Source organism: Hemitrygon akajei, chromosome 12, assembly GCF_048418815.1.
Source record: "Hemitrygon akajei chromosome 12, sHemAka1.3, whole genome shotgun sequence".
Classification (NCBI taxonomy): Eukaryota; Metazoa; Chordata; class Chondrichthyes; order Myliobatiformes; family Dasyatidae; genus Hemitrygon; species Hemitrygon akajei.
This window is the reverse complement of record NC_133135.1, coordinates 59,225,374-59,251,072: the sequence shown is the minus strand read 5'-3', so window position 1 is coordinate 59,251,072 and position 25,699 is coordinate 59,225,374. Positions and strand designations below refer to the sequence as shown.

Here is a 25,699-nt window from a genome sequence, read left to right as displayed (position 1 = left end):
TATTATAGACATTAATAAGTGTTTCCTTTTGGTTTCCTTTAGGAACAGATTTACCAGATGATACTCGGTTGCAGCAATCCACCCCAGCATGGAACAGTTCCAGTGATTCAGGTAAGCAATTCTTTATTATCATAAGGCTCAGTGCAAAACAGAAAGTTACACCCACCATCCATCCACCATCTCCTCCCAGTAAAAAATTCCAACACATCTGCCATACTGTACATACAACTGCATTAGCACTATTAGCGTTCTCAAACTCAAACTGGAAGACACTCTGGGAAAAATGAAATGTTTGTTCTACATCTGCAAGTGATTTTACTGAGTATTTGTTTTGCTGAAGCCTCGCTTGAGACATTGGGACACCAAAATGATACTGTAATTCAAACAGGATGTGTGTTTCAATGATTTCTTGAAGTCCTTGAGCTTTGATGAGGTCATCCTGTGGTAGTTGGGGGGTTCTGTAGCTGACACTCTGGTGAAATCACATGGTATCAAATTAAGCAATCTTCATTCAAAAACATAACTTTATATGAAATAACTGCACATCTCATAAGGTATGGTCTTCTGGAACTCTCATTTATCTCTCCCTTCCTTTCATTAAGAGAAACAGAAAGGCTTACTACTGCTTCCACCTTCTGATTGAAGCTTTTCCCAGTTTATTCAATGTGGTCTTCCTCAAAAGTCACCAATCCCCACTGTTACAAACAACCATTATTCTTCCTGCTGTTTTTGTGGCTATTCTAATTGAAAGTTTAAACAGACTGAGGCTCTTTAGAGGGAGAAGACTAAGCATATTGTGGTTTCTAAGATTATGAAAGAGTTTGTTATGATAGCCACGCATATGTTTCTACTTGTGGTGAAGTCCAAAACGAGATGTCATTAATATCAGACAGTAATAAATCCCAAAGTGAATTCAGAAGAATCATCTTTAGCTCTGGGTGGTTAGAATATGGGATTTGCAATCTTGAGGAGTGATTGAGGCAAGGAGCATAGATTAATTTCCGGTAAGTCTATGTACATACAGTATTGTGAAGGGCAAAAGGAATAGAAGATTATTCTGATTGGGTTAAATGAAAACTATTGAAGGGGGGCAGTTTGGGGTTAAACTGTTCAAGTACATTCAAAGTTATTCTGGATGATTACTATTCATGCCCCAGGAATTTTACTTGTGACATTGAAAGTGTGAAAGAGATTCTTATACCAAGTTTTATTCAGAGGTAAAGTTGCTTCAGGCAGTTGTAAAGTTATAGCTAGCAAATTAATAAACTTCAAGAGGAAAGCAGTGAGAGATTTTCTGCTTCTTACACCCAATGGAAACTAATATCAGGGTATTAATAAATTTAGGAGCATAATTGTTATTACAGTGGCAGTGACCTGGATTCAGTTCCTCCCACTGTCTGTCAGGGGTTTGTATGTTCTTCCTGTGACCGCGCGGGTTTCCCTCTGGGTGCTTCAGTTTCCTCCCACATTCCAAAGCCGAATGGGTTACTACGGTAATTGGTCTCATGAGTGTAATTGGGCGGCACGGGCTTGTGGGCTGTAAGGGCTTGTTACCATGCCGTATCTTTAAATAGATTTTTAAAAAATTCTTGAGTCTACGTCTTCCAGCTGTTCTCAATAATAATAATTGCAAAGTTGTGTCAAAAGCTCAGTGAGAGAATGCAGCAGTTGGCTTGCTTTTGAATGTGTAAAGCAAGGTGTCTCCAGGTGCAGGGCATGGTCTCTGGCAGGCAAAGATTCTCCAGTTCCTTTCTAACCTGCAGGCACTGTGAGAGGACCTTATGGTAATACTCCCTGAAAATATCTGTGTGGCGTTCACAGAGTGAGCCAAATTGAAATTGGCTTTAGCACTTTCAACAGAGAAATAACCCAGTGACAGTCCATATAAAGGCAATACCCATTAAAAGTCCTTCTTCTACTACTACGTTGACTCAGGCCTAGGGGGCTGGTGTCAGACACAATGACAGACTCTCCACTCCTCCCTCTCCCTCATCAGTGTGGTCAGTTCATCTACATTAGCCGCACCGCTATCTTCTAGGAGCAAGTTGACCATAGTCTTGTGAGGGCGCCCAGGGTTCATCCTCCCATGCTTGGGCTCCCATGTGATGACTAGGCTGGCAGGTAGCTCAGGGTGGCGTAGTCAGTGCCCAACTAGTTGCAATCTTCTCGCCTCGATTTTAGTAGTGAGCATCGGTAGGTGTCATAGAGATTGACATTGGTCATGTGCTGTTGCCAACTCAAGTCAAGAGCCACCTGGAGCATTCATGTATAGCAACTATCTAGAGACTTTTGCATGGTCTTGGTGAGTGTCCACGTCACGCATGAGAATGGACTCTACAACTGCTATGAAGATCCTCTTTTTGGGCCCTCCGGTCAGGTTCGACCTCCAGATTTCCTTCATTTTGTTCATAGCCCTCCACACCAGTGCCTTCCGTATCTTTATGTCCTTCTCCGAAATCATCATTCTTGACCTGAGGTACTTGAAGTCTAAGACTTTCTTAATACTATAATTCTTTACTGTCTTGAGAGTACCTTCGTCGCAGTTGAACGCCATGTACTCTGTCTTTTTAGCATTTAGGTGAAGTCTAACTTTATTGCACTCAATTTCCACTTTTGTCAGTAGCTGCTGTGCTTCCTCCATCTGGTCAGAGAGCAGGACTATGTCATCTGCAAGATCGAGATCTGTGAGCGTAACTGGTCTGACCCTTTTGGTTCATCCTGGTTTTATGGTAAAACCAAGCTTGTCATGATCTTTGGTAGCTTGATGTAGAGCGTAATCAAGGGCACTTATAAAGATGTAGGGTGCTAGTGTCTCCTTTCAGCACACAAGCTAGGAGCTCAAACACTGCTGTTTCTCCGTCTGGTGATACAACTTTCACCATGGTCTTGGTATAGCTGGACTCCTGTTTTCAGTAGATGTTCTGGCACTCTGTAAGCTTTCAGGATCTTCAGCATTTTACCTCGGTGAATGGAGTCAAAAGCTTTGCGAAAATCGATGAAAGTAAGCACGGCTGATAGGTTGTTCTTCTTGACTTCCTCGATGATTCTACAGAGAGCAAGCATTTGCATTACTGTTGTGCACTTCTGCCAAAAACCATTCTGATTGAATCTTAGCTCAGGGTTAATGGTGGTGCAAATCCTGTTCAAGATCATCCGATTGTATAGCTTTGCTAAGATGCAGGTCAAGCTGATACCGCAGCAGTTATCTGTCTTTGTGAGGGACAGGGATAGTGTTTGAGAGTGACCACTGTTCTGGTTTGTTGCCTTTCATCAGTGCCGTATTACATATGTCCAGCAAGATGCCATCCAGGTCGCAGTTCTTCAGGACATCTGGTGGTATCATATCTGGTCCAGCGCTCCTGCCCTGTTTGAGTGCCTTCTTCAGTTACTCAATGGTGAATGGGCCGTCATCGATGTCAACTTGCGTTAGTATCGTAGGTATGTCCTCTTCTTCCATGATCGTTGGAGGGCTTCCCAACAGGTTCTTGAAGTGGGTAAACCATGTCTGGACACGGTCCTCTGCTGTTTTACCACTGATTTGACCTGATGGGGACTTCTTCCGTCTGCTGATCTTGTTGACTAGGCACCATGCTTCTCCATGCTGCTTGTCTTCATTAGCAGCCTCTACCCCTCTAATCCTCTCGGCTAGTTCCTCTTCCTTCAGTCGGTCATAGGTGGCAAAGAGATTTTTCTTTGCTGTCTCTTAGCTCTTCTGTTTTGTTCCTTCTAAGTTCGGCATGACAGGCATTGACCATGCTGTGACGATGTCAGGATGTTTCGAGATCCGGCTCTTTTTGATTCGCTTCACAGTAGGCAGACTCTTTGTTGCATCTGTGTGTGTGTTTATGAGCCATTGATAGCGGTCGATGGCAGTCTCTTCCTCCTCCCTCTCCAGTGGGCCGAAGCGATTTCTCACTTCCACAGTGTACTGGGCTTGAAAGATAGGTTGTGAGGAGAATGCCTTCCAGCCTATCTTCTTGGGACCTGTGGCTTTGGGTTGCCGCCTGCACCTCTTTTGCACTGTAAGGTAACAATGATAATCTCAGCCTTCAATGCAAACACCATCCGCCTCTTGCCTCAATGCAGAGTTGGCATCACAGGCAAGCAGATACGAGATCTCCATCCCGGGGATCCAAGAACACCGTCATGTACATCCAGATGCAGAGATAAGGTTCACAGAGTTAGAGGGGATGCACCTCATCACCTTGTCCGCATGGAGAGAGCTGACGACAATGTCAGCACAAGGTGGAGTAGGGCTGATGTTGAACTGCAAGGCGAAGAAGGCACTGAGGGGCGTAGTCTCAGTTAGTGACAGAATCCTTACTGTGGAATTCGACGGAAACCCGGTGACCTCTATCATCATCTGTTACTCCCTGCACAACTTCAGCAAGGAGAAGGAGGTGGAGTCCTTCTACAGTAAACTTCACGAAGCGGTCACTTCAATACCGGCACATAACTTCCTGGCTGTGCTCAGCGATTTTAATGCCCAGGTTGGACTGGAAGATGTTCCACACTCATACCACGACTTTACCAACAGAAATCGACAATACCTAGTTGATTTCATCCAGGAACACAGTCTCATTGCTGCCAACACACAATACAAGAAGCAAGCTGGTAAACTGTGGACATACAAAAACAGAGCCTCCCTCAACAGGAAATATCTCAACTACATCCTTGTAAGAACAAAATGGTGTAATTGTGTGATCAACACAGAAGTGTACAGCACCTTCGACTCGGTCAGTTCTGATCACAGAGAGTAAAAGTCCTTTATGAGACTTCAACTTTGGGAGAGGATGCTTGAAACAGAAAAGGAATTTACTAAATTGGTTACCTGTGAATCTCCACTGTATCGCCATTGGTGTAGGGTGCTTTATTTCTGGACAGTGGATGGATGTACCTTTACTACTCAAAGGATTCGGAAGAAAATCTGTGGGTGATATCTTCAAATGGGAAGTGACTATTTTTACAATTGTTGCTGCAACATAAATCATTTCTCCTAGAATTTCAAATGCTTTAAGTTACCAAAATGTTCTTGTAATGCACCTCCAGGAATCAGTAAGGATAGGCAGCAATATCTCTACCATGATTATTCTCAGTGCTGGTACCCCACAGGGCTGTGACCCTAGCCCCCCAATTACTTGCTAAATACTCACAACTATGCGGCCAGTGTCTGCTCTAACTCCATCTACAAGTTTGCAGATGGCACCACTGTAGTAAGTAGTCAATGATGAGTCAGAGTACAGGAAAAAAGAGATTGAGAACCTAGTGATAAGGTGTCCTGACAACAACCTTTTCCTCAAAGTCAGCAAAAAATTGGCCATTGACTTCAGGAAGGGGGTGGGGCACGTGGTTCTGTTTACGTCAATGATACTAAGGTGCATCATGGTTTGGCATAGCAACTGCTCTACCCGACTGCAAGAAACTGCAGAGAGTTGTGGACATATTACAGAAACCAGCCTCCCCTCCATGGACTTCATGGTCTATCCTTTTTGTTGCCTTGGTAAAGCAACCAACATGAGTAAAAACCCCACCCAATCTAGACATCCTCTCTTCAAGCAGAGGATACTACAGCCTGAAAGAAGGTTCCACCAGGCTCAACGACAGCTTCTATTTTCCTGTTGTAGGAATATGGAATAGCCCTCTATCATGATAAAATGGAAGGTTATGTTTAACGAATCAGAGTTTTTCGAGGAGGTTACAAGGAAAGTGGATGAAGGGAAGGTAGTGGATGTTGTCTACATGGACTTCAGTAAGGCCTTTGACAAGGTCCTGCATGGGAGGTTAGTTGGGAAGATTCAGTCTCTAGGTATACATGGTGAGGTTGTAAATTGGGTTAGACATTGGCTCAATGGGAGAAGCCAGAGAGTGGTAGTGGAGGATTGCTACTCTGAATGGAGGCCTGTGACAAGTGGTGTGCCACAGGGATCAGTGCTGGGTCCATTGTTATTTGTCATCTATATCAATGATCTGGATGATAATGTGGCAAATTGGATCAGCAAATTTGCTGATGATACAAAGATTGACGGTGTAGTGGACACTGAGGAAGGTTTTCAAAGCTTGCAGAGGGATTTGGACCACCTGGAAAAATGGGCTGAAAAATGGCAGATGGAGTTTAATACAGACAAGTGTGAGGTATTGCACTTGGAAGGAAAAAACAAGGTAGAACATACAAGGTAAATGGTAGGGCACTGAGGAGTGCAGTAGAACAGAGGGATCTAGGAACACAGATACAAAATTCCTAAAGGTGGCGTCACAGGTAGATAGGGTAGTAAAGAGAGTTTTTGGTACATTGGCCTTTATAAATCAAAGTATTGAGTGTAAGAGTTGGAATGTTATGGTGAGGTTGTACAAGACATTGGTGAAGCTGAGTTTGGAGTACTGTGTGCAGTTTTGGTCACCGAATTACAGGAAGGATATGAATAAGGTTGAAAAAGTGCAGAGAAGGTTTACAAAGATGTTGCCGGGACTTGAGAAACTGAGTTACAGAGAAAGGTTGAATAGGTTAGGACTTTATTCCCTGGAGCGTAGGAGAATGAGGGGTGATTTGATAGAGGTATATAACATTATGATGGGTATAGATAGAGTGAATGCAAGCAGGCTTTTTCCACAGAGGCTAGGGAAGAAAAAAGACCAGAGAACATAGGTTAAGGGTGAAGGGGGAAAAGTTTAAAGGGAACACAGAGAGTGGTGGGAGTGTGGAATGAGCTGCCAGATGAAGTGGTAAATGTGGGCTCACTTTTAACATTTAAGAAAAACTTGGACAGGTACATGGATGAGAGGTGTATGGAGGGATATGGTGCAGGTCAGTGGGACTAGGCAGAAAAATAGTTCAGCACAGCCAAGAAGGGCCAAAAGGCCTGTTTCTGTGCTGTAATGTTCTGTGGATTCATAACTTGACAATGTACCTCGTTATGGTCTTACACCTTATTGTCTGCCTGCTCTACACTTTCTTTATAACTGTTAACACTTTGATGTTGCAGTGTTAGTTGAGCTTGGCAATCAGCTTGCAGACACTTCATCACCCATCAAGGTGACATTGTGACTGATGATGAAATGTCTGCAAGCTAACAGCCAAGCCTGCCGAACACTGGAAAATAAGAAGCCTCAATCCGAGCTACCAATATTCATCACCGTCCTAAACTGTAACACTTTATTTGACATTCTCTGATTGTTTTCCCTTGTGCTACCTCGATGCATGATGTGATGAAATGATTTGTATGATGGCATGCAAAGCAAAGCTTTTCCACTGTACATGTGAAAACAATTTACCAATTTAATTTACCGAAGAGAGACTGGGAAGCCTAAATGGAAAATAAGCTCCACTCAGTTACATCCACAACATAGTTTTTTAAAAAATTGTACATGTATATGTGCTTTCTGTGGAAGTATTTTCCATCTTAAATTCCCATGTCCATTATGTCTAATAAAAATTACATTGTTGTGTACCTTATTTGCAGACTGGAAATATTATCCATCTCCCAAACGTTGCTAAGTATTATAAAACCAACCTATAACAAGAACAAAATGAGCCAATTATAACTTGAGGTGATCAATAATTCCCCTGCCTTTTATTCACACTTAAACCTGGGCATCTGAGCATTATAGTATTTATTAATAGTGTATACAGAGTAGCTGAAGCTACTTTAACTGCTCACTCTGGTTTATTAGATTTGGATGAAGCTTTTGTAAGGAAAGTTAAGAAATATATAAAACATTAAAAAATCACCTTCCTTTCTTTAAAGTATCCCTGCAACTGTACTGAAATTTCTATATTATTATATTTAAGTTGAGGTATTTTTGTTGAGGTTCCTTCCAAATTTGAACTTTGTTACAGTACATGCTGAATTTCCATTGTTTATAGAGGAGTTGAAGACAGTTTTTTTAATAAAGCCAAACCTGTGATTACAACTGCCCAATTTTAATGTTAGTATTTGCAGACTGCTTGTTGTTTTCAGATGTTCTAAGTAAGTTCATTTAAGTTTATGCCCTGACCAACTATTTCCTATTTCCTTTCAGTTTTTGGTTTATTACTATACAACATATATTTAATAATAAAACTTTATTTGTATAGCACCTTTCATACCTTAAGATGTTTTATAGACTAGCACATGCTCAAAGTAGTTTTTTTCTAACGCTCTCTGTAAATAGATTGTGATGATAAATCAATATAATCATAAAGATACTAGACAGAATTTAAAAAATCAATAAAGACAAACATTATATAGAATAAAATATTATTGAATATACCAAATGATATAAATGTAATCAGCATCAACAGGCATTAAGTAATACTATAAGTATGCCAAATTTTAAAAAAGTAGGTTTTTAGAAGTGTTTTGAAATGTTCCACAGTGTATCTCAGTCAGAAGAGTATTCCAGATTTTTGGCGCATAAGAGCAAATTTCTTGAAGCACCATTATTAACTTACAAGACTGCATGACTTTAAGGAGAGATCCCACTTTACTTGTGGAATTAGATTGGACAAATGCCAAAAATATAAATGTTGCAATCAGGGTAAAGATTAAAATCCTACCTTTGAAACTATGGATATTTGTGTTCTGGGAGAGTTTTTATTGAGTTAAACTTTTCTTTGCAGTGGGATATAGGTTGAATGTGATAGGAAATGTACATTATACTTACCATTTATTGAAATTAATAGTTACATGCCATCAGATTCTTCATGGTTCTGCCCACAGAAAGTTGTAGGAATTGTGATAATCTAATTACAAAAGAACAATGCTATGTAACATATTTTGATGCTTTTTGGTACTTTAAAATGTTATTATTCATTCCAAAAATTGGAGTTTACATTGTTATGAGGGATTCTATATGATGTTGCAAATGTGGAAGGTCGTTTGGTATTGATCCCAAGTAAAGTATATTGACAATAATTCTGCTTTGATTTCTTTGTATCTAGTGTAGTATTGTAATTCTGTATCCACTAGATATAGATTAGAAAACTTGGCCAAAGATCAGTTAATACAGTACTGTACTTGTGCCTTTCCAGAATTAAAAGAAGAATGTGCATATCTTTTAATGTGCTTGGAAGTTTTTATTAAAAATGTGCTTCTTCACTGCTGGTTTGCAATGACTGCGTCACAGAAATGTTCACTGGGGATTTTTAGCAGCACACAGTTCAGGCTTAGTTGTCCTGAGGACAGCCAGTAACTGTCTAATCACATTCATACTACCTAAACAACATGATACAAACCACCAACATTTTCAGGCTTCCACTTTGTTACATTTAATATTTGGAAATCTAGGAAATCGCTGGAAAATAGTTATCTGTTAATTTGTATTTTCCTGAGTAGATTTACTTGTTTGCAACTATGCTTTTCACCATTTTTCCCATCCCATTCTTGTACAAAAGCATTAATTTGTCCTGGTTTGTTTATTCCCCTCTCCAGCCTGATACGCTGAGACTAACTGTGGTATCTCATTTGTTTGAGATCAGATTGTGAGCCACAAAATGCATAGATTATAGTTGGAACTTCCCTGGTCTGTGTGGCTAGGTGACTTACAATATAAACTTGTTTAAACTAGAATTGCTGGTGGGTGGGAACCGAACTGAAGAGACGGAGGAAGGGGCAGTTGGCACACAAATAGAGAAAGCTTGTAGACAGTGTGAGAGGGAGGAGAGGCAGGTGATAGAGAAGGGATGCGCTCAGACTGATGGTTTGAGATGCATCTGTTTTAATGAAAGGAGTATTATGAACAAAGCAGATGAGCTTAGAGTGTGGATCAGTACTTGGAGCTATGATGTTGTGGCCATTACAGAGACTTGGATGGCTCAGGGGCAGGAATGGTTACTTCGAGTGCCAGGCTTTGGATGTTTCAGAAAGAACAGGGAGGGAGGCAAAAGAGGTGGGGGCATGGCACTGCTGACCAGATATAGTGTCACGGCTGCAGAAAAGGAAGAAGTCATGGAGGAAGTATCTACTGAGTCTCTGTGGGTGGAAGTTAGGGGGCAGGAAGGGGTCAATAACTCTACTGGGTGTTTTTTTTAATATAGACCACCCAATAGTAACAGGGACATCGAAGAGCAGATAGGGAGACAGGTTCTGGAAAGGTGTAATAATAACAGGGTGGTCATGGTGGGAGATTTTAATTCCCCAATTATTGATTAGCATCTCCCTAGAGCAAGGATTTAGATGAGGTGGAGTTTGTTAGGTGTGTTCAGGAAGGTTTCATGCCACAATATGTAGATAAGTCTACAAGAGGAGAGGCTGTACTTGATCTGGTATTGGAAAATGAACTTGGTCAGGTGTCAGATCTCTCAGTGGGAGAACTTTTTGGAGATAGTGATCACAATTCTATCTCCTTTACAATAGCATTGGAGAGAGATAGGAACAGACAAGTTAGGAAAACGTTTATTGGAGTAAGGGGAAATATGATCCTATCAGGCAGGAACTTGGAAGCATAAATTTGGAACAGATGTTCTCAGGGAAATGTACAACAGAAATGTGGCAAATGTTCAGAGGATATTTGCATGGAGTTCTGCATAGGTACGTTCCAATGAGACTGGGAAAGGATGGTAGGGTACGGGAACTGTTGTGTACAAAGGCGGTTGAAAATCTAGTCAAGAAGACAAGAAGAGCTTACAAAAGGTTCAAAAAACTAGGTAATGTTTAGAGATCTAAAAGATTATAAGGCTAGCAGGAACTCTACCTTTTCTCCTTAGAGCGATGGAGGATGAGAGGTGACCTGATGGAGGTGTATAAGATGATGAGAGGCATTGATTGTGTGGATAGTCAGAGGCTTTTTCCCAAGGCTGAAATGGCTAACATGAGAGGTACAGAGGAAGTAGGTACAGAGGACATGTCAGAGGTAAGTTTTTGCGCAGAGAGTGGTGAGTGTGTGGAATCGGCTGCCGGCAATGGTGGTGGAGGCGGATACGATGGGGTCTTTTAAGAGACTCCTGGATAGGTACATGGAGCTTAGAAAAATAGGGGGTTATGGGCAACCCTAGGTAATTTCTAAAGTAAGTACATGTTTGGCACAACATTGTGCTGTAGGTTTTCTATGTAATCTATCAAGAAGACATTCTAATATTCTATACATTGAGCCAGAATAAGTCACAGACAGACATACTTTATTGATCCCAAGGGAAATTGGGTTTTGTTACAGTCGCACCAACCAAGAATAGTGTAGACAATATAGCAATATAAAACCATAAATAATTAAATAATGGGTAAATTATGCCAAGTGGAAATAAGTCCAGGACCAGCCTATTGGCTCAGGGTATCTGACACTCCGAGGGAGGAGTTGTAAAGTTTGATGGCCACAGGCAGGAATGACTTCCTATGACGCTCAGTGTTGGATCTCGGTGGAATGAGTCTCTGGCTGAATGTACTCCTGTGCCTAACCAGTACATTATGGAGTGGATGGGACAAATGAGATTCAGATTCATTTATTTATCACATGTCCAGTGAAATACATCCTTTGCATTAACAACCAGCTCTAAGAGATGTGACCTTTTTGACTACAATTATCAGATGCCATTACACAGTGATGGGTAATCTTGCCAGTTTTGCTCTCCTTGTGTGAGAATGGGGAGAACTGTGAAACCAACCAGTACTAATAAGATTGAAAATGTTCTGTGGTAGAGGTACACACAGTACTAGTGAATTGTCATAATTATAAATCAGTTTAGCAGAAAGCTGAGAAATGACGGATTCACTGGCCCCCTCACTTGAGACGCCTCCATGTCTCTGTTACAGAGTGGGTGTAGCATTGGTAAAGCCCTATTTAGCTCAGGCAATGCTAATACTGTATATTGCCATGTTAACTGTCCTATCACTGATTGTTTGGTGAACAGGAATGATTGATTTTGCGCTGTATGTATTAGATGGCTCACGTCTGCCACATCAGCCTGCCTGCCCTGTTAGCATTAATGCTTAGCTTTAAGTATAGCTACGATCGGCTTGATTTCCTCCTGTACTAATGGTGCTGCATGAGCTAGGGTGTGTACCTAACCCAAAACTTCATGCATAGGGTCATTGGTCAATTTGATCATGGAGTCTATGACATTCGAGCCTCTGTACTTCAACTTCCTCACATCAATCAGACATTTTCTTTTGTGAACCATGCGACAGTAACTAATTTTTCCACATCGCAGATCAAAAGATCTCCTGTTGCAGAGTAGAGACCAACCCCAGAGTCTTAATGTCCTTTTCAAAATATTGTCTTGGCTCTTCACAGTTTGTGGGATCATTTTGTGCATAAAATTGGTGCTGCTTTTCATACATTTCAATCGTATTTTCTTGGATATAAAGCCATTTGGGAAAACTAAGGTTATAAAAGTTTCATAGTGTATTTTTCCTTTCTCCTTAATACCCTTTATGGATTAAGTCTTTATTGGTGCTTAGCGACTGTACTGGGAAAACTGTTGTACCGGGAATACTGACACTTACTTGAAGCATATAAGGGTAACGCCCATGGAATTGTCCCCCAGCCTGAGTAGGTATCTCCATGAGAGAAAATAGCTGGAGGAAAATGTGACTGAACTAAGTAACTGGAGTAACTGAAATGTAGAAACTATTTTTTTAATTTAAAAAGTTGTAACAGCCCAAAGTCCCTGCAGAGTCTGAGATAAGTTTAAAGTGAGGCGAGCACAGCATATGGCTGCCAACACAAACCCAGCAGAGAATTAGCTTATGTTCTGAATAAAGTTGCTGTGGAAAATGTAAAGCATTTCTTTGTGGAATAAAACAAAGAATGGTTGTTCTGGGGTTAATTCTCAACAGAAAGTAACAGGGGGTGGTAGGAGGGAAGGAATTGAGAGCTGAATTTCTAATTGATTTTAATTAAAATTACCATTGTACACTATAAAGATTCTCTGTCTGCAATGACAGGATCTCAGATTCATCTTAATAAATAAATATCATTAATCAGTTAGATTCAGTATATTGGCAAATTCTTTGATGTTGGAACAGTGGCAAAGGAGTTTTGTAATCAGGTGTTATCTGTTGGATGAAAATAAAAAAACTGCAGATGGAAATTTTTAATCAAGAAACAGAAAATGCTGTAAGTATTAAGCAGGTCCAGTTGCATCTAAGGCTGGGGTGTCCAACCTGGGGTCCACAGCCCCCTTGGTTAATGGTAGGGGTCCATGGCATAAAAAAAGGTTGGGAATTCTAGGGTCAACATTGCAGGTCGATGACCCTTCATCAGAAACAGAAATATTGACTCTTTTTCTGTTTCTGCAAATATGGTCTAATCTGCTGAGCATTTCAAGCACTTTCTGTCTTTGTATTACTTGGTAGATCTTGATGAAAGGTTTGTGGCTATCACCAATGAGAGCAGTGCACCAAGAGGTTGAAAGACATGATCTAAATGCAACCAGTATAATATTGTCAGCTTTGACATCATCACCGCTGAGTCAGAAGATTGCGCTTAGACCCAATTTTAGAAACCTGAGCATGCGAAGCACGTAGAGTCTTCAGTGTAATGTTGAAGGAATGATGTGTGGTTGAAGGCACCACATTTTAGATGAGGTGTTAAACCATCTCTGGTACATGAAGCTTAGAAAAATAGAGGGCTATGGGTAACCCTAGGTAATTCCTAAAGTAAATACATTGTGGGCTGAAGGGCCTGTATTGTGCTGTAGGTTTTCTGTGTTTCTATCTCTGCCCACCAGCTGCAAGTGAAAGATCAAATGGCATTCTGAGAATGAGCATGGGAAGTGCCACAAGCAGCAATAAGATACAGTTCTAGGGAATTTGTTATTCTGAGGGATAGATATTACCAGTAATACTGAACTGCAGATATTTTGTGTATTTGTCATTACCCAAATGTCAGTGGTGGAATAGCTGTCTCCTCAAGTATCAAAGCATAGCACAATAGCAACATAGGGCATTTTACTGGTGACCAAGACATTTCCAGCTATTGAAACTCAACAGACTCGTGATGCAGTTTCACACAGCAGTTCATCTGTATTTTTCTGAGTCTGTGTAAAAGACGATGAATTGGTCCTTGAACAGCTGTATTTCTTAGTTGTTCCTTGAGCAGTTTTTAAAATATAATTAAAGCACACAATTTCTTGAAGAGACTGGGCAGTTACAGAAGTTGCCTAATACGGTTTTAGTAATACATTATCAGAGTCATTAAAATTTAGACTGTATTAGTGGGGTGGAGGTGTGGGGCTCATGTTTAGATTTCAAAATATTAATTGACTTCCATGAGCCTGCCAGTTCTTTTGTATATCCTCTACCTTCAGACAGCCTTGATGATTCATTACCATATAATGCCAGTAGCTCCCATGTTGAACTATCAGTGGTTTGTCTCATCTTGAAAGAGAGTAACAAAGTGCTTGGAATTTACAAATTAATTAGCAGCTAATGCTGCCAAGAAAAGTACAAGCTGCAGCACTTAAAAGATGGCTCGATGGGTGTTAACAGTTAAATGTGCTTTATGAGAAATACTAAAAAGAAATGGAACTGATTTGACTTTGAGAGTTTAGGTTTACAACATACCAAATTGTCCAAGAAGAGAAGATTTGTAAACAGGAGCAAGCTAAGACAGAAAACTGTTTCAATCCCAGTGAATCACTTTCCATGGTTTTTGAGTTTACGTGATCATATTTCAAACAAGATTTTTGCCTTTTAAGAGAAGGAGTTATTGTTTCACTATCATTTTCTTCCTGTTTCCTACCTCACCCGAAGCACCACCTAACAATAGGGTACCATTTCAGAAGCTTGAACCCATAACCTCATAGGTCAGAGGTGAAAATGCTACCGCTGAGCCCAGTTGAGTAAGGCCATTTGACTTCACTGATGCTTTTGACTCATTTCTCTAATTAACTGCATGATGCAAGTTGTCATATTGTCTACTGGTTTAGTTGAGGTCAGCTAATTCAACATAGACAGAACTAGGCAAAAATGTTTGCTGTCTGCAGTATGCTCTGATGAAATAATCCTCTAACTCATTGTTGCAGTACTTATTTTTTTAAGGTAATGAATGCATTTTACATTTCTTTCTTATTAACTGAATTGTTTTACTCGCTCACAGCTGAAGACTTTTTAAAATCTTCTTTTCAGATTATTATCTAATCCTTGATGAGCCAATGAATAATATCACAACATCACTTGGGCAAACTGCAGAGCTGTACTGTAAGGTGTCTGGCAATCCGCCACCTACCATCCGATGGCTGAAGAACGATGCTCCGGTTGTCCAGGAACCACGGAGGATATCCTACCGACAGACTAACTACGGCTCCCGCCTACGGATACGAAACCTCGACACCACAGACACAGGTTATTTCCAGTGTGTGGCAACAAACGGGCAAAAGACTGTGTCAACTACAGGAGTGCTTTTTGTCAAATTTGGTAAGATCTCCGTTAAAATGTTATGTCGTTTATGGGGATATGAAACAAGGAATCCTAGGTTCCAAAACCAATTTCACATTGGTGCAAAAAGCCAAAATTCAAGCCAATGCTTTGGGCCCACTCACATTGGGGGATAGCCTTATGTACTTCGATGTGACACATTCATTTGTAGATTATTTTGATTTGAGGCTCATGGGGGAGGGCATTTTGAAAAGATAGAGTTTCCTGCACTTCTACACAGTTACATTATATCATAACTGTCGGGTATGGGTGCATTTGTAAACTCTTTGATGGGTTTGCAGCAAATGGAATTATGTGGAATTTATGATTAGAAGGAGATCATATGTGTGAACACCATAAAATTTACAGCACTCTAGTCATGTCCCTGGTGCTTTTGGTACCTCCTCCTGCCATCTCATTATGGAACTGGGTAAATTCCAAACACCTACATGTGCAGATATTCCTTCTGCTCCTCAGTTCAGTACATGGAGCAGAATCAGGAACTCGGGGGCTTTCATATTTCCATGAACCACTGCTGGGATGACAGTCACCAGCAGCTGAAGATGATAAGTACTTCTCATTTATGATCTACAGGCACAACTCCCATCAGAGCCAATGAGCATTAGTAAATTGGTGAAGACTGGGATTTATGGAGGAAGAGTTGGAGAGTGGTACCAGAAAAACTTAGGAACAGGGACTTGTCCACAAAGCTAACAAAAAAAACCAGCATAGCTGGTGCCCATGGCAACAACTTTGATTTGTAGAAAGTGAGAAGAGTCAAAAGAGAAGTCCGCTAGGAGAATGAGTCCCGATACAGGGTTTTCACCAAAACCAATGACAATTTCTTTCCTCCCACATATCCTGAAACACCCTTCCATTCCTCCAGTACATTGGGGATTGCTCTGGCATTAGTACATGCCAGCTTTTAGAAAAATCCAACCCAAGGACAAAGACTTGAAGAGCACAAAGTTCTGTTTGCAACATGCACCAGGTTAAATGAGCACAAACCAGCACCATTTTGGTGCTCATTTTCCAGTGAAATCCAATTTCTTTTCTCTTGTCCTTTGCCACCTTGTTGGCAATGGTATTGGTCATCATGAGAAAAAGTGACCTATGGAGTGTGAGATGATAATAGCCTCCTCTCTGGATTAAACCACACGACCATCAAACATAGGAGCAGAATTGAGCCAAATGACCACCGAGTCTGCTGCACCTTTCCATCCTCATCTGAAACATACCAGATACACTAACTACTGGAGAAATTCAACAGGTCAGGCAGCATCTACGGAGGGAAATGAACAGTTGACGTTTTGGATCAAAACCTGTCATACTTCCAGAGATTTATGCACACCCAATCTGATTTACACTTCAGATGTGCATCAGATTACACACAATGTCATCTGATGTCCGTCTAATTATCAGTCTCCATGGAACACACCATTTGGAACATAACAAGGAAATTAAACCAGTGTGGATGATTTTTGATCACACCCATAGTTGTATAATTATTCAGCATAACCTACCTGCTTTCATCCTCCATATATCTTTTAAATCTGGACTAGGATAAGTATCACACTTCTTATTCTATTATGCTACCCGCACTGAACTGTTTCCACCACCTCCCTTGGTCACCACCCTTACCTTCTGTGCAAGTACACACATGCATTCATATTCTCCCTCTCCCCCTCCGAACATGCAGCAAAGTGCATTGTTTGCATTAACAACCAATACAACCTAAACATGTGCTGGGGACAGCCTGTCCGTGTCACTACACATTCTGACACCAACACAGCATGCCCACAGTGTTCAGCGGAACGACATAAGCAACAATGGCTACAAAACACACACACACAATCCTCTCCTGACCCTCTGACTGGCCCTGGCCTTCAGCTCCATCTCTCTTGCCCCACTCTTTCTGTATGATCAGCCCAGGCCCATTACACAATGATTTCCCACAGACCTTTCTCTCATTCCACACTGCCCATCTGCAGCAGAACACCTGATCCTTCAACCAACCTGACCTTGACTCTCAGGCCACTTATCCTTACCTTCTACCCTGCAACCACTAGTCATTTCTGTGATTATTTACTCTCGCTCCCTCCTGGTCTGCCTGGACCCAACATGGGACTGAGGCGGCACACTTTCATTTAAAAATGTTCAGAGCTGATTCAGTTTTGCCTCAGGCCTGGGCTTTAGGCTGTAGAGTTCCCAACACTACAACTACCCAATACACACAAAATGCTGGTGGAACGCAGCAGGCCAGGCAGCATCTATAGGAAGAAGCGCTGTCGATGTTTCGGGCCGAGACCCTTTGTCAGGACAACTACCCGTAGCATTTGTAGGACACTGCACAATTTTTAGGCTAAGGATTTAAAAATATTACAAAAGGAATATGTTGATAAAACTAAAGAATATTGGTTTAAATGGGATTTATTTTCCCTTTAGTGTACTGCTTTGCAGTTAGTAATCTTAGAAGACTAGATCTGTGGCTGCAGTTCTCCCTTTGTGGTGCCACAGTGCATTTTGCTATGGTTATAATTTAAACCTCTTGCACCCCAAGGGCTCAGTTGTTCAATGAGTCATTTCATGAGTTTGAGCCACTGATGCCAGACTGGTCCTGATTTTTAAATCATTTTTTTGTGTTGCATTAGCTGATCTGACAAGCTGTTAGCAATCTCATTGTTACTGGATTAAAAAGTGAAAAATAAAGTCAAACAGTTGTTGTCATTCCTGATCATTGCATCATGATTCCTGCTGTGGAGATGAGAACGCGTTTGGGCTTGAAATAAATATTAAAGGGTTGAAAATCCTGTACCATCTTGCATGCGAAAAATGGACTAGGATACCACATGATATTCCAGTCAAAAGAAAACTCTTTTTCTTTAAAGAGAAGTCTTTCTTTCTTCTTTTAAAATGTAAATTCAAAAGAACAAAATGGAGGAAGTAGAATGTGAAAATTTCCCCCTCATTGGTAGCACCCGATTTTGGTGTGGAGGAGGTGTAGGAATTACTGGCCTGTAATAAAATCTTAGAGCACATCTGCAACCCATCCGTTGTTCACTTTTCATTCACACTTGTAGCTCTGAGGAGAGGTGGTGAGTGAAAATTTGACACTTCTCCTAGATGAGGGAATGGAAATCCCATGCAATTTTTTTTGCCATCTTCGACCTCATCCCAACCCCCACTAATACCCCTGTCATCTGCTTTCAGTATAGCACTGGCTGAGGTCTGGAAGATATTTTCCTACCTTGACCAAGTACGGTAAGTGACTTTGAGAACCAGGAGAAAAAAACAAAGCTTTTTTTAAGTAACTGGAAGGTGATATTGTATGGTAGCTAAATTTATGCACTGCAATCAGAGAATGGAGTTGGTACACATTTGTCACAACCTCCCCCCTTTCCACCACCATTCATAAGTTGGAACAGGATAGCTGAGTCTGAAATTATGAAGTATCTATGGTTAATCAATTCTGAAATGGAAATTATTCTAGCTGAGTACAATAAAATCTTCTTAAAATTCTAACACCCTGCTTTGTTGCTTAACCCTCCTCCCCACTGAAGTGACTTGTTTCATAAACAGAAGTGTAGATAATAAAAACAGGAAGGTAATTTTGAATCATTATAAAGAAACTGGTTCGCTTATAGTCAAAACAGAGGTACAGGGAGGACAGGCCTGAGGCCTCACGGCTCCCGAAACCTGAGTTTGATCCTGAGCTCGGGTACTGTCAGGGAAGCATGTTCTCCTTGTCACTATGTGGATTTTGTCTGGATGCTCTAGTTTCCACCAGTATTACAAAAGCAAGCTGTGAGGCTAATTGGCATAGTCTTAGCATAGGTTAATGGCAAAGAGAATCAGAGGAGGGGAACTGGGCATGTTATAGCAGGGATTCCCAACATTTTTATGCCTTGTACCAATGCCATTAAGCAAGGAGTCTGTGACCCCAGGTTGGGATCCACTGTGTTAAAGGAAATAGACATCAAATGAGACTGACGTCCATTTCCTGTGACTGCTGTGCATGGAACTGGTCTCCTTCTATTCCATAACAAGTAAACAAGTTAAATAAGGAATATTGCCTCCAGTTCTAATAATCTCACTTCAGAGTGTTAAGGTATCAGAGATGCTATAAAAAAAGTTTTACTTGAGTGGCACCAGGACTAGAGGATTTCAGCTTCAAAGTCAGACAAAAAAAAACAACTACAGCTGTTCTCTTTAGAATAAAAAAGTTGACAGAAGAGCTTGGCATGTTTAAATAAGATGTTGTAGAGATATGTTCCCATTGGCAAATGGCTTATAGACCAGAGGACAAACTTTCAAATTGAAGGGCTGATGAAAGCGAATGATTATGATGTGGAATTCACTGCCTGTTAAGGATTTCAGAAATGAACTGGGCATTTGAAGGAAAATAATAATCAGGGCTAAGGAGGAAGAGCAGGGGAATGGGACTGCTGTGATTACTCTGCCTGGGGCTGTTACATACTCAGAGAGCTGAATAGCCTCTTAAAATAATTTGATTACTTACCTGAACACGACCATAAGAACTAAGGTTCATTTTACTATTTCTGCTGCTGTATTAATGTGTCGCCCATCATCTGATATCCTTGATCATCTGTGGCTGCATGAACTGCTACATTCTACATCCAAATTAAAATTCTACCTTTAAGCCTAATTATGAACATTGTTCAAAATTACAAGAGGCTCGATTTACGGGGACATGGGCAGCAACATTCTGAGTGAATGAAACTTTTGGGCACAGCTCTGTGTATGGCTTCTATCTCACTGTTACCAGACCTTTGAATGGACCTCTCATATGCTAAAGAATAAACTCTTGATCTCCCAATCTACCTTAGCGGTCCTTGCATGTTATTTCTCTGCTTGTATTGCACCTTCTCTGCAACTGCAACACTATATTCTACACTGTTTTCTTTTTGAAAACCTCAGTGTAATTATCTATAGCATGATCTGCCTGGATAGCATGACAAACTAAAGGTTTTCACTGTATCTCGGTACATGTACCAATAATAAACCAACACCAATAAATTCCTTTTGCATGTCTAATTATTTTAACTTTTTTTTTCAACTTCAGTTCCCCCTCCCCACATCCTTCCTAAGGCCTGATGGGTTCCTTCTGACTTCTACTACCTTTGTATACTTTGTAAAATGGAAGGTCATCAGACGAGACAGCTAGAGAGCAGGGAGAGCATCAGCATCAACCAGTTATCATTCAGTGGTGGCATGTGGACAGCTAGATTTCTGCTCCTGTCCTTTAATCTGAATGAACAACGTCCTCCTACTGAATGTGGTTCTATTAACTTGAGTCTGGAATTAAACCTGGAATCTTTGTCTCCATGTGGGTCAGTTCCACACTGGATGATGTATTCAAGTGTTAGTCCAATAGCCAATGGAATATTTTTCCATAAAACATCTGTCACTGATAAACGTCATTCTTTACACCAAGCTCTGATTTTCAATGCTTTGACATGAATCAAAGTGTGAAGCAACAGATGCCTGAAGATAAATAAAACCAGAATAAACAGAGTGAGAAAAAAAATCACTCAACTCAAGAATATTAACTCTCTGTATTTCCCTCCTTGTAGGACCCCCACCGACTCCAAATTCAGGCAAGGCAACACAGTGAGTATTCGTCTACATATTGTTACCTACTTCCAGAGCTAACATTTATTGGGCCTTCTTACTTCAAGCATACACAGTTGGACTTAAAGAGTTTCAAGGACCTTGGAAAACGGCATGGGGTTATTTTCAATAAGTTTAAGACATTCTTTCTTTTAAAGCAATAATTTGTACATTATTTCATTTGCAAACCATTAGATATTGTTTTGCCAGTCTTTAAAAATGCTTTACTGTGGTCCTTGCCTGTGACGAAACAAATTGCAATCAAGCCGCACTTGCACGTATGATAATAAGACTGCTTAGTCTGTATGTTATTTTCTTTTGTCTGTCAATGTTTTCTTCTTTCTAAAAGGTAGTATTAATGATGGAGCTTTTAAATCTTGCCACATGGTGGTACTACACATAGTACAGCTGACTCAGAGTTCTCGGGATTTGATCCTGACTTTAGGCGCTCTCTCTGTGGAGTTCGCAGTATTCTTTCTGTAACCATGAGACTTTCCGCCAGATGATCTGGTTTCCTTCCACGTTCCAAAGACATGTTTGTAGGCCAGTTGGATACTAATGTGCATCTGCACAACCATTTATTGCAGTAAGTGGCAAAATAATCAAAAAGGAGAGATTATTTTATGTGAGATAAAATAATCAGGACTAGGATAGACCCAATGAGCTGAATGGCTTCCTTCTCTGCTGTTACCCCATCAAGCAGTGTATTCCAAATCACTGAATTTATTTTTAAAAAAAAGCATTGGCAAACCATTAGGTAGGTAAAAAGAGCATCTCCTCTTTTGCTCTTTGATACCTTTCTGTGATCTCTTTATACCAAACGTTCTGCAATGGAAATAGTTTCTTCTTACTTATCAAATGCTCTCACGGTTTTGAAAGCCTCTTAAATATTTTGTTACCCACCTGGTACCAAGGAAAAACAATCCAAAATTCTCCATTCTCTCCAGGTAGCCAAAGTCCCACCTTCCTGGTATGAAATCAGGTAAATCTGCACTGCACCCTCTGTGAAGCCAAAACATTCTTTTTGATAGACAAAACCAAGCTATGTTTTTAAAATCTGTGTTCAGGATGACTAATTTTACTGGGCTTTATTTAGAAGTTTCAAGCTTCAAGACACTCAAACTTTTAATAAATGCACTAAATATGGATTTGGCGTAAGCTATATCGGTTTGATTCTGACCACATGTAGTATGTGTGGATTTTGCATGTTCCCCTATGACTGTCTGTCTTTCCCCCCAGATGCTCCGGTTTTCTCCCACGTACCAAAAATGCGCTGACCGTAAAGTGAATTGACTACAATAAATTGCCACCAGTGCAGGTGGCTGGTGGGAGAATCTGGGCATGTGAGAGACAACAGGTTGCAGTAAATACTTGGAGCAGTGGGATTGTTCTCAACGTTGGTATGGAATTGATGAGCAGAATAGCTTTTGATGTTGTAAAAAAATATGAAATAATTTTTTTAATCATTTAAAAAAAATTGGATTGGTATATGACAGGAAAGGAATGGAGGGTTATGGGCTGAGTGCAGGTAGGTGGGACTAGGTGAGAGTAAGCGTTCAGCATGGACTAGAAAGGCCAAGATGGTCTGTTTCCGTGCTGTAATTGTTATATGGTTAATATGTTGGTACACGCACACAAATTCCACCTTTTTCTCCTTTCCTACACACAATCCCATCCTTCCAACCCAATCCCAGGATTTTGGGTGGAACTATCAGTGAGCAAGTTATAACATAGCAAAATGCAGTCTATGTTCATAATTTATATCCTCAAATATTGTAGTAACACCCTTCTCCATTGTCCAAGTGTGTGTTGCCATGCCCTCAAATTACCTGTCTGTTATCAAGAGCTTCATGAGCCAGAAGTTCCTAAAGGTGAATGTCAGAAAACTTAGACCTTCTTCTTGTGCTGCTGTCAGCACTTCTGGCTTCATTCCCTTACCCTCTCCTAATTAAGCTGAGTCAGGAAAGACTCAGCATTGTGCTCAGCCACAAGCTCATCTTTTCTTCCCTTTCTGTTAACAAAACTGCTTCTGGGAATTTTGTCAATCTTCCCAACATCTGCCAGTAGATTTTTGTTTATGTTACCAAAGCCTACAGTATGTACACGTGTCAATGCAACCACATTACAGCTAATCTCTCCGCCTCAACTTCATTCGACTTTTACTTGTTCACGCCTTCATTTACTCCATCCTTCATTTTCATCAATTCAGCCTTTTCCAACCAGATGTCAAAGCATTTCCATTATAAAATTGAGATGCCTTGTACCTATTACCTTTCTGCGTTATGCCTCATTGCTTCTTATACTGAACTATACTTCACTCTGCGTACCCTCCACTGCACAAGAAATAGCTGTTTGTTGAACAGGTACATTTTTGATGTCTAAAAGTATTCATTCCTTCTGCATCGTTATCTCTCTCCTTGTTTCAAAAATCTAAAAGACATTTTTTGAAGTTGTTTTTTCTTTGCTGTCTATTCCTAACCTTTCTTGTGGTTCTCAGTTTCTTTTATTTGGTGTGTATTGTATTGCTTCCCTCAAGCACTTTCATTCCACCTGCAACAAGAGATTTCCTGGTAGCCAGCCATTTTAATTCCACTTCACACCCCCAATATTCTGACAGGTTGGTCCACGGCGTCTTCTACTGCCACAACTGAGGCCTCTATCAGGTTGGAGAAGCAGTGCCTCATATTCTGTCTGGCTAGCCTCCAACCTAATTGCATGAACATTGATTTCTATATCACCTGTTCATTTATTCCCCCCCTTTTTTTTCCATTCCCCATTCTGACTCCCCTTTTATCCCTTCACTTCACCTGCTTATCACGTCCCTCCTCTTTCCCTTTCTCCCAGTGTCCACTCTCCTCTTCTATCAAATTCCTTCTTCAGCCCTTTACCTTTCCAAATTATCGCATCCCAGCTTCTCACTTCAGTCTTCCTCCCCGCCCACATACCTTGCCCCTCATCTGGCTTCACCTATCACCTTCCAGCTTGTGCTCCTTCCCCACGCCCACCTTCTTAACTCATGTTCATACCCTTCCTTTCCAGCCCTGATGAAGGATCGCAGCCCAAAATGTAAAATGTCTATTCCTCTCCATTTTGTGCGTGTTACCCTGGAGTTCCAACATCTGCAGAATCTCTTGAGGTTCTATATTGTTTTCCTTTCCTTCTTTATTTACTATGTAAATAAAAAATTGCAGTTGTAAATCAGGTGTCCCTCAAAGTTGTGCTAAGGAAATGGCTGAAACATTTACAACCATGTTCAGCCAGAAATGCCTAGCTGATCAGTTGATTATTTTTTATATGATACTTATCATTACAAAGTCCAGTCTCTAGCTTATTGATTCCATGAGAAATCAAGAAGCAGCTGAGAGCATTGAATACCAAGAAAGTGATGGAACCAGACAATATAAGAGCATGAGATTATAGGAGATAGGAGCAGAATTGGGCCATCTGGTCCATCGAGTCTGCTCCGCCATTTCATCATGGCTGATCCATTTTCCCTCTCAACTCTATTCTTCTGCCTTCTCCCTGTAAATTTCATGCCCTGACTAATCAACCTCTGCCTTAAAATACCCAAGTGCCTAGCCTCCACAGCCATCTGTGGCAAAGAATTCCACAGATTCACCACCATCTGGCTGAAGGAATTCCTCCACATCTCCATTTTAAATGGGCATCCCTCTATTTTGAGACTGTGCCCTCTGGTCCTAGACTCCCCCACTATAGGAAACTTCCTCTCCACATACTCCACATCCACTCTATCTAGACCTTTCAAAATTCGATGTGTTTCAATGAGATTCTCCTCCCCACCCCCCCCACCACATTCTTCTAAATTCCGGCGAGTCCAGGCCCAGAGACGTCAAACGCTCCTCATACAATAATCCTTTCATTCCTGGAATCATTCTCACGAGCCTCCTCTGAACCCCCTCCCAAGTCAACACCTCCTTTCTTAACAACACACAAAAATGCTGGCGGAACCTAGCAGGTCAGACAGCATCTGTGGAAATGAATTAACAGTTGACATTTCGAACCAAGACCCTTTCTTAGATAAAGGTCCTAAAACTGCTCACAAAACTCTGCCAGTGCTTTATGAAACCTCAGCATTACATCTTTGCTTTTATATTCTAGTCCTCTTAAAATGAATTGCTACCATTGCATTTGTCTTCCTCACCAGCAACTCAACCTGCAAATTAACCATTAGGACTTGCAAGTCCCCTTATACTTTGGATATTTGAATTTTCAGTTTAATCAAAAAATAGTCTATGCATTTGTTCTTTCTACCAAAGTGCATGACCAAACACTTCCTTACACTATATTCTATCAGCCTTTTCTTTGACCATTCTCCTAATCTGTCTAAGTCCTTCTGCAGACTAATGGCTTCCTCAGCACTACATGCCACTCTACCGCTCTTCATATCGCCCTCAAACGTAACCACAAAGCCATCAATTCCATCATCCAAATCATTGATGTATCACGTAAAAAGAAGTGGTCCCAACACCGACCTCTACAGAATGTCACTCATCACTGGCAACCATCCAAAAAAGGCTCTGTTTATTCACTCTCTTTGCCTCCTTCCAATCAGCCAATTCTTTGTCCATGCTAATATCTTTCCTGTAATACCATGGACTCTTGTTAAGCAGCCTCATGTGTGGCACCTTGTCAAAAGCCTTCTGTAAACCCCACAACACCAACTGATTCTTATTTGTCTATCCTGCTTGATATTTCTTCAATGAATTCCGACAGATTTCTCT

At 40.8% G+C, this 25,699-nt stretch overlaps 1 protein-coding gene across 3 annotated transcripts in view; it reads left to right on the top strand.

Moving 5' to 3' along the window:
- Positions 1-25,699, top strand: part of ror1 (receptor tyrosine kinase-like orphan receptor 1) — a 273,863-nt gene that overhangs the window by 185,907 nt on the left and 62,257 nt on the right. For all 3 annotated transcript variants that reach the window (XM_073063201.1, XM_073063200.1, XM_073063202.1), the window contains exons 2-4: positions 43-111; positions 15,039-15,326; positions 20,921-20,957. In XM_073063201.1, coding sequence (XP_072919302.1) covers positions 43-111; positions 15,039-15,326; positions 20,921-20,957 — 394 coding nt within the window. The remainder of the gene's footprint in view (positions 1-42; positions 112-15,038; positions 15,327-20,920; positions 20,958-25,699) is intronic.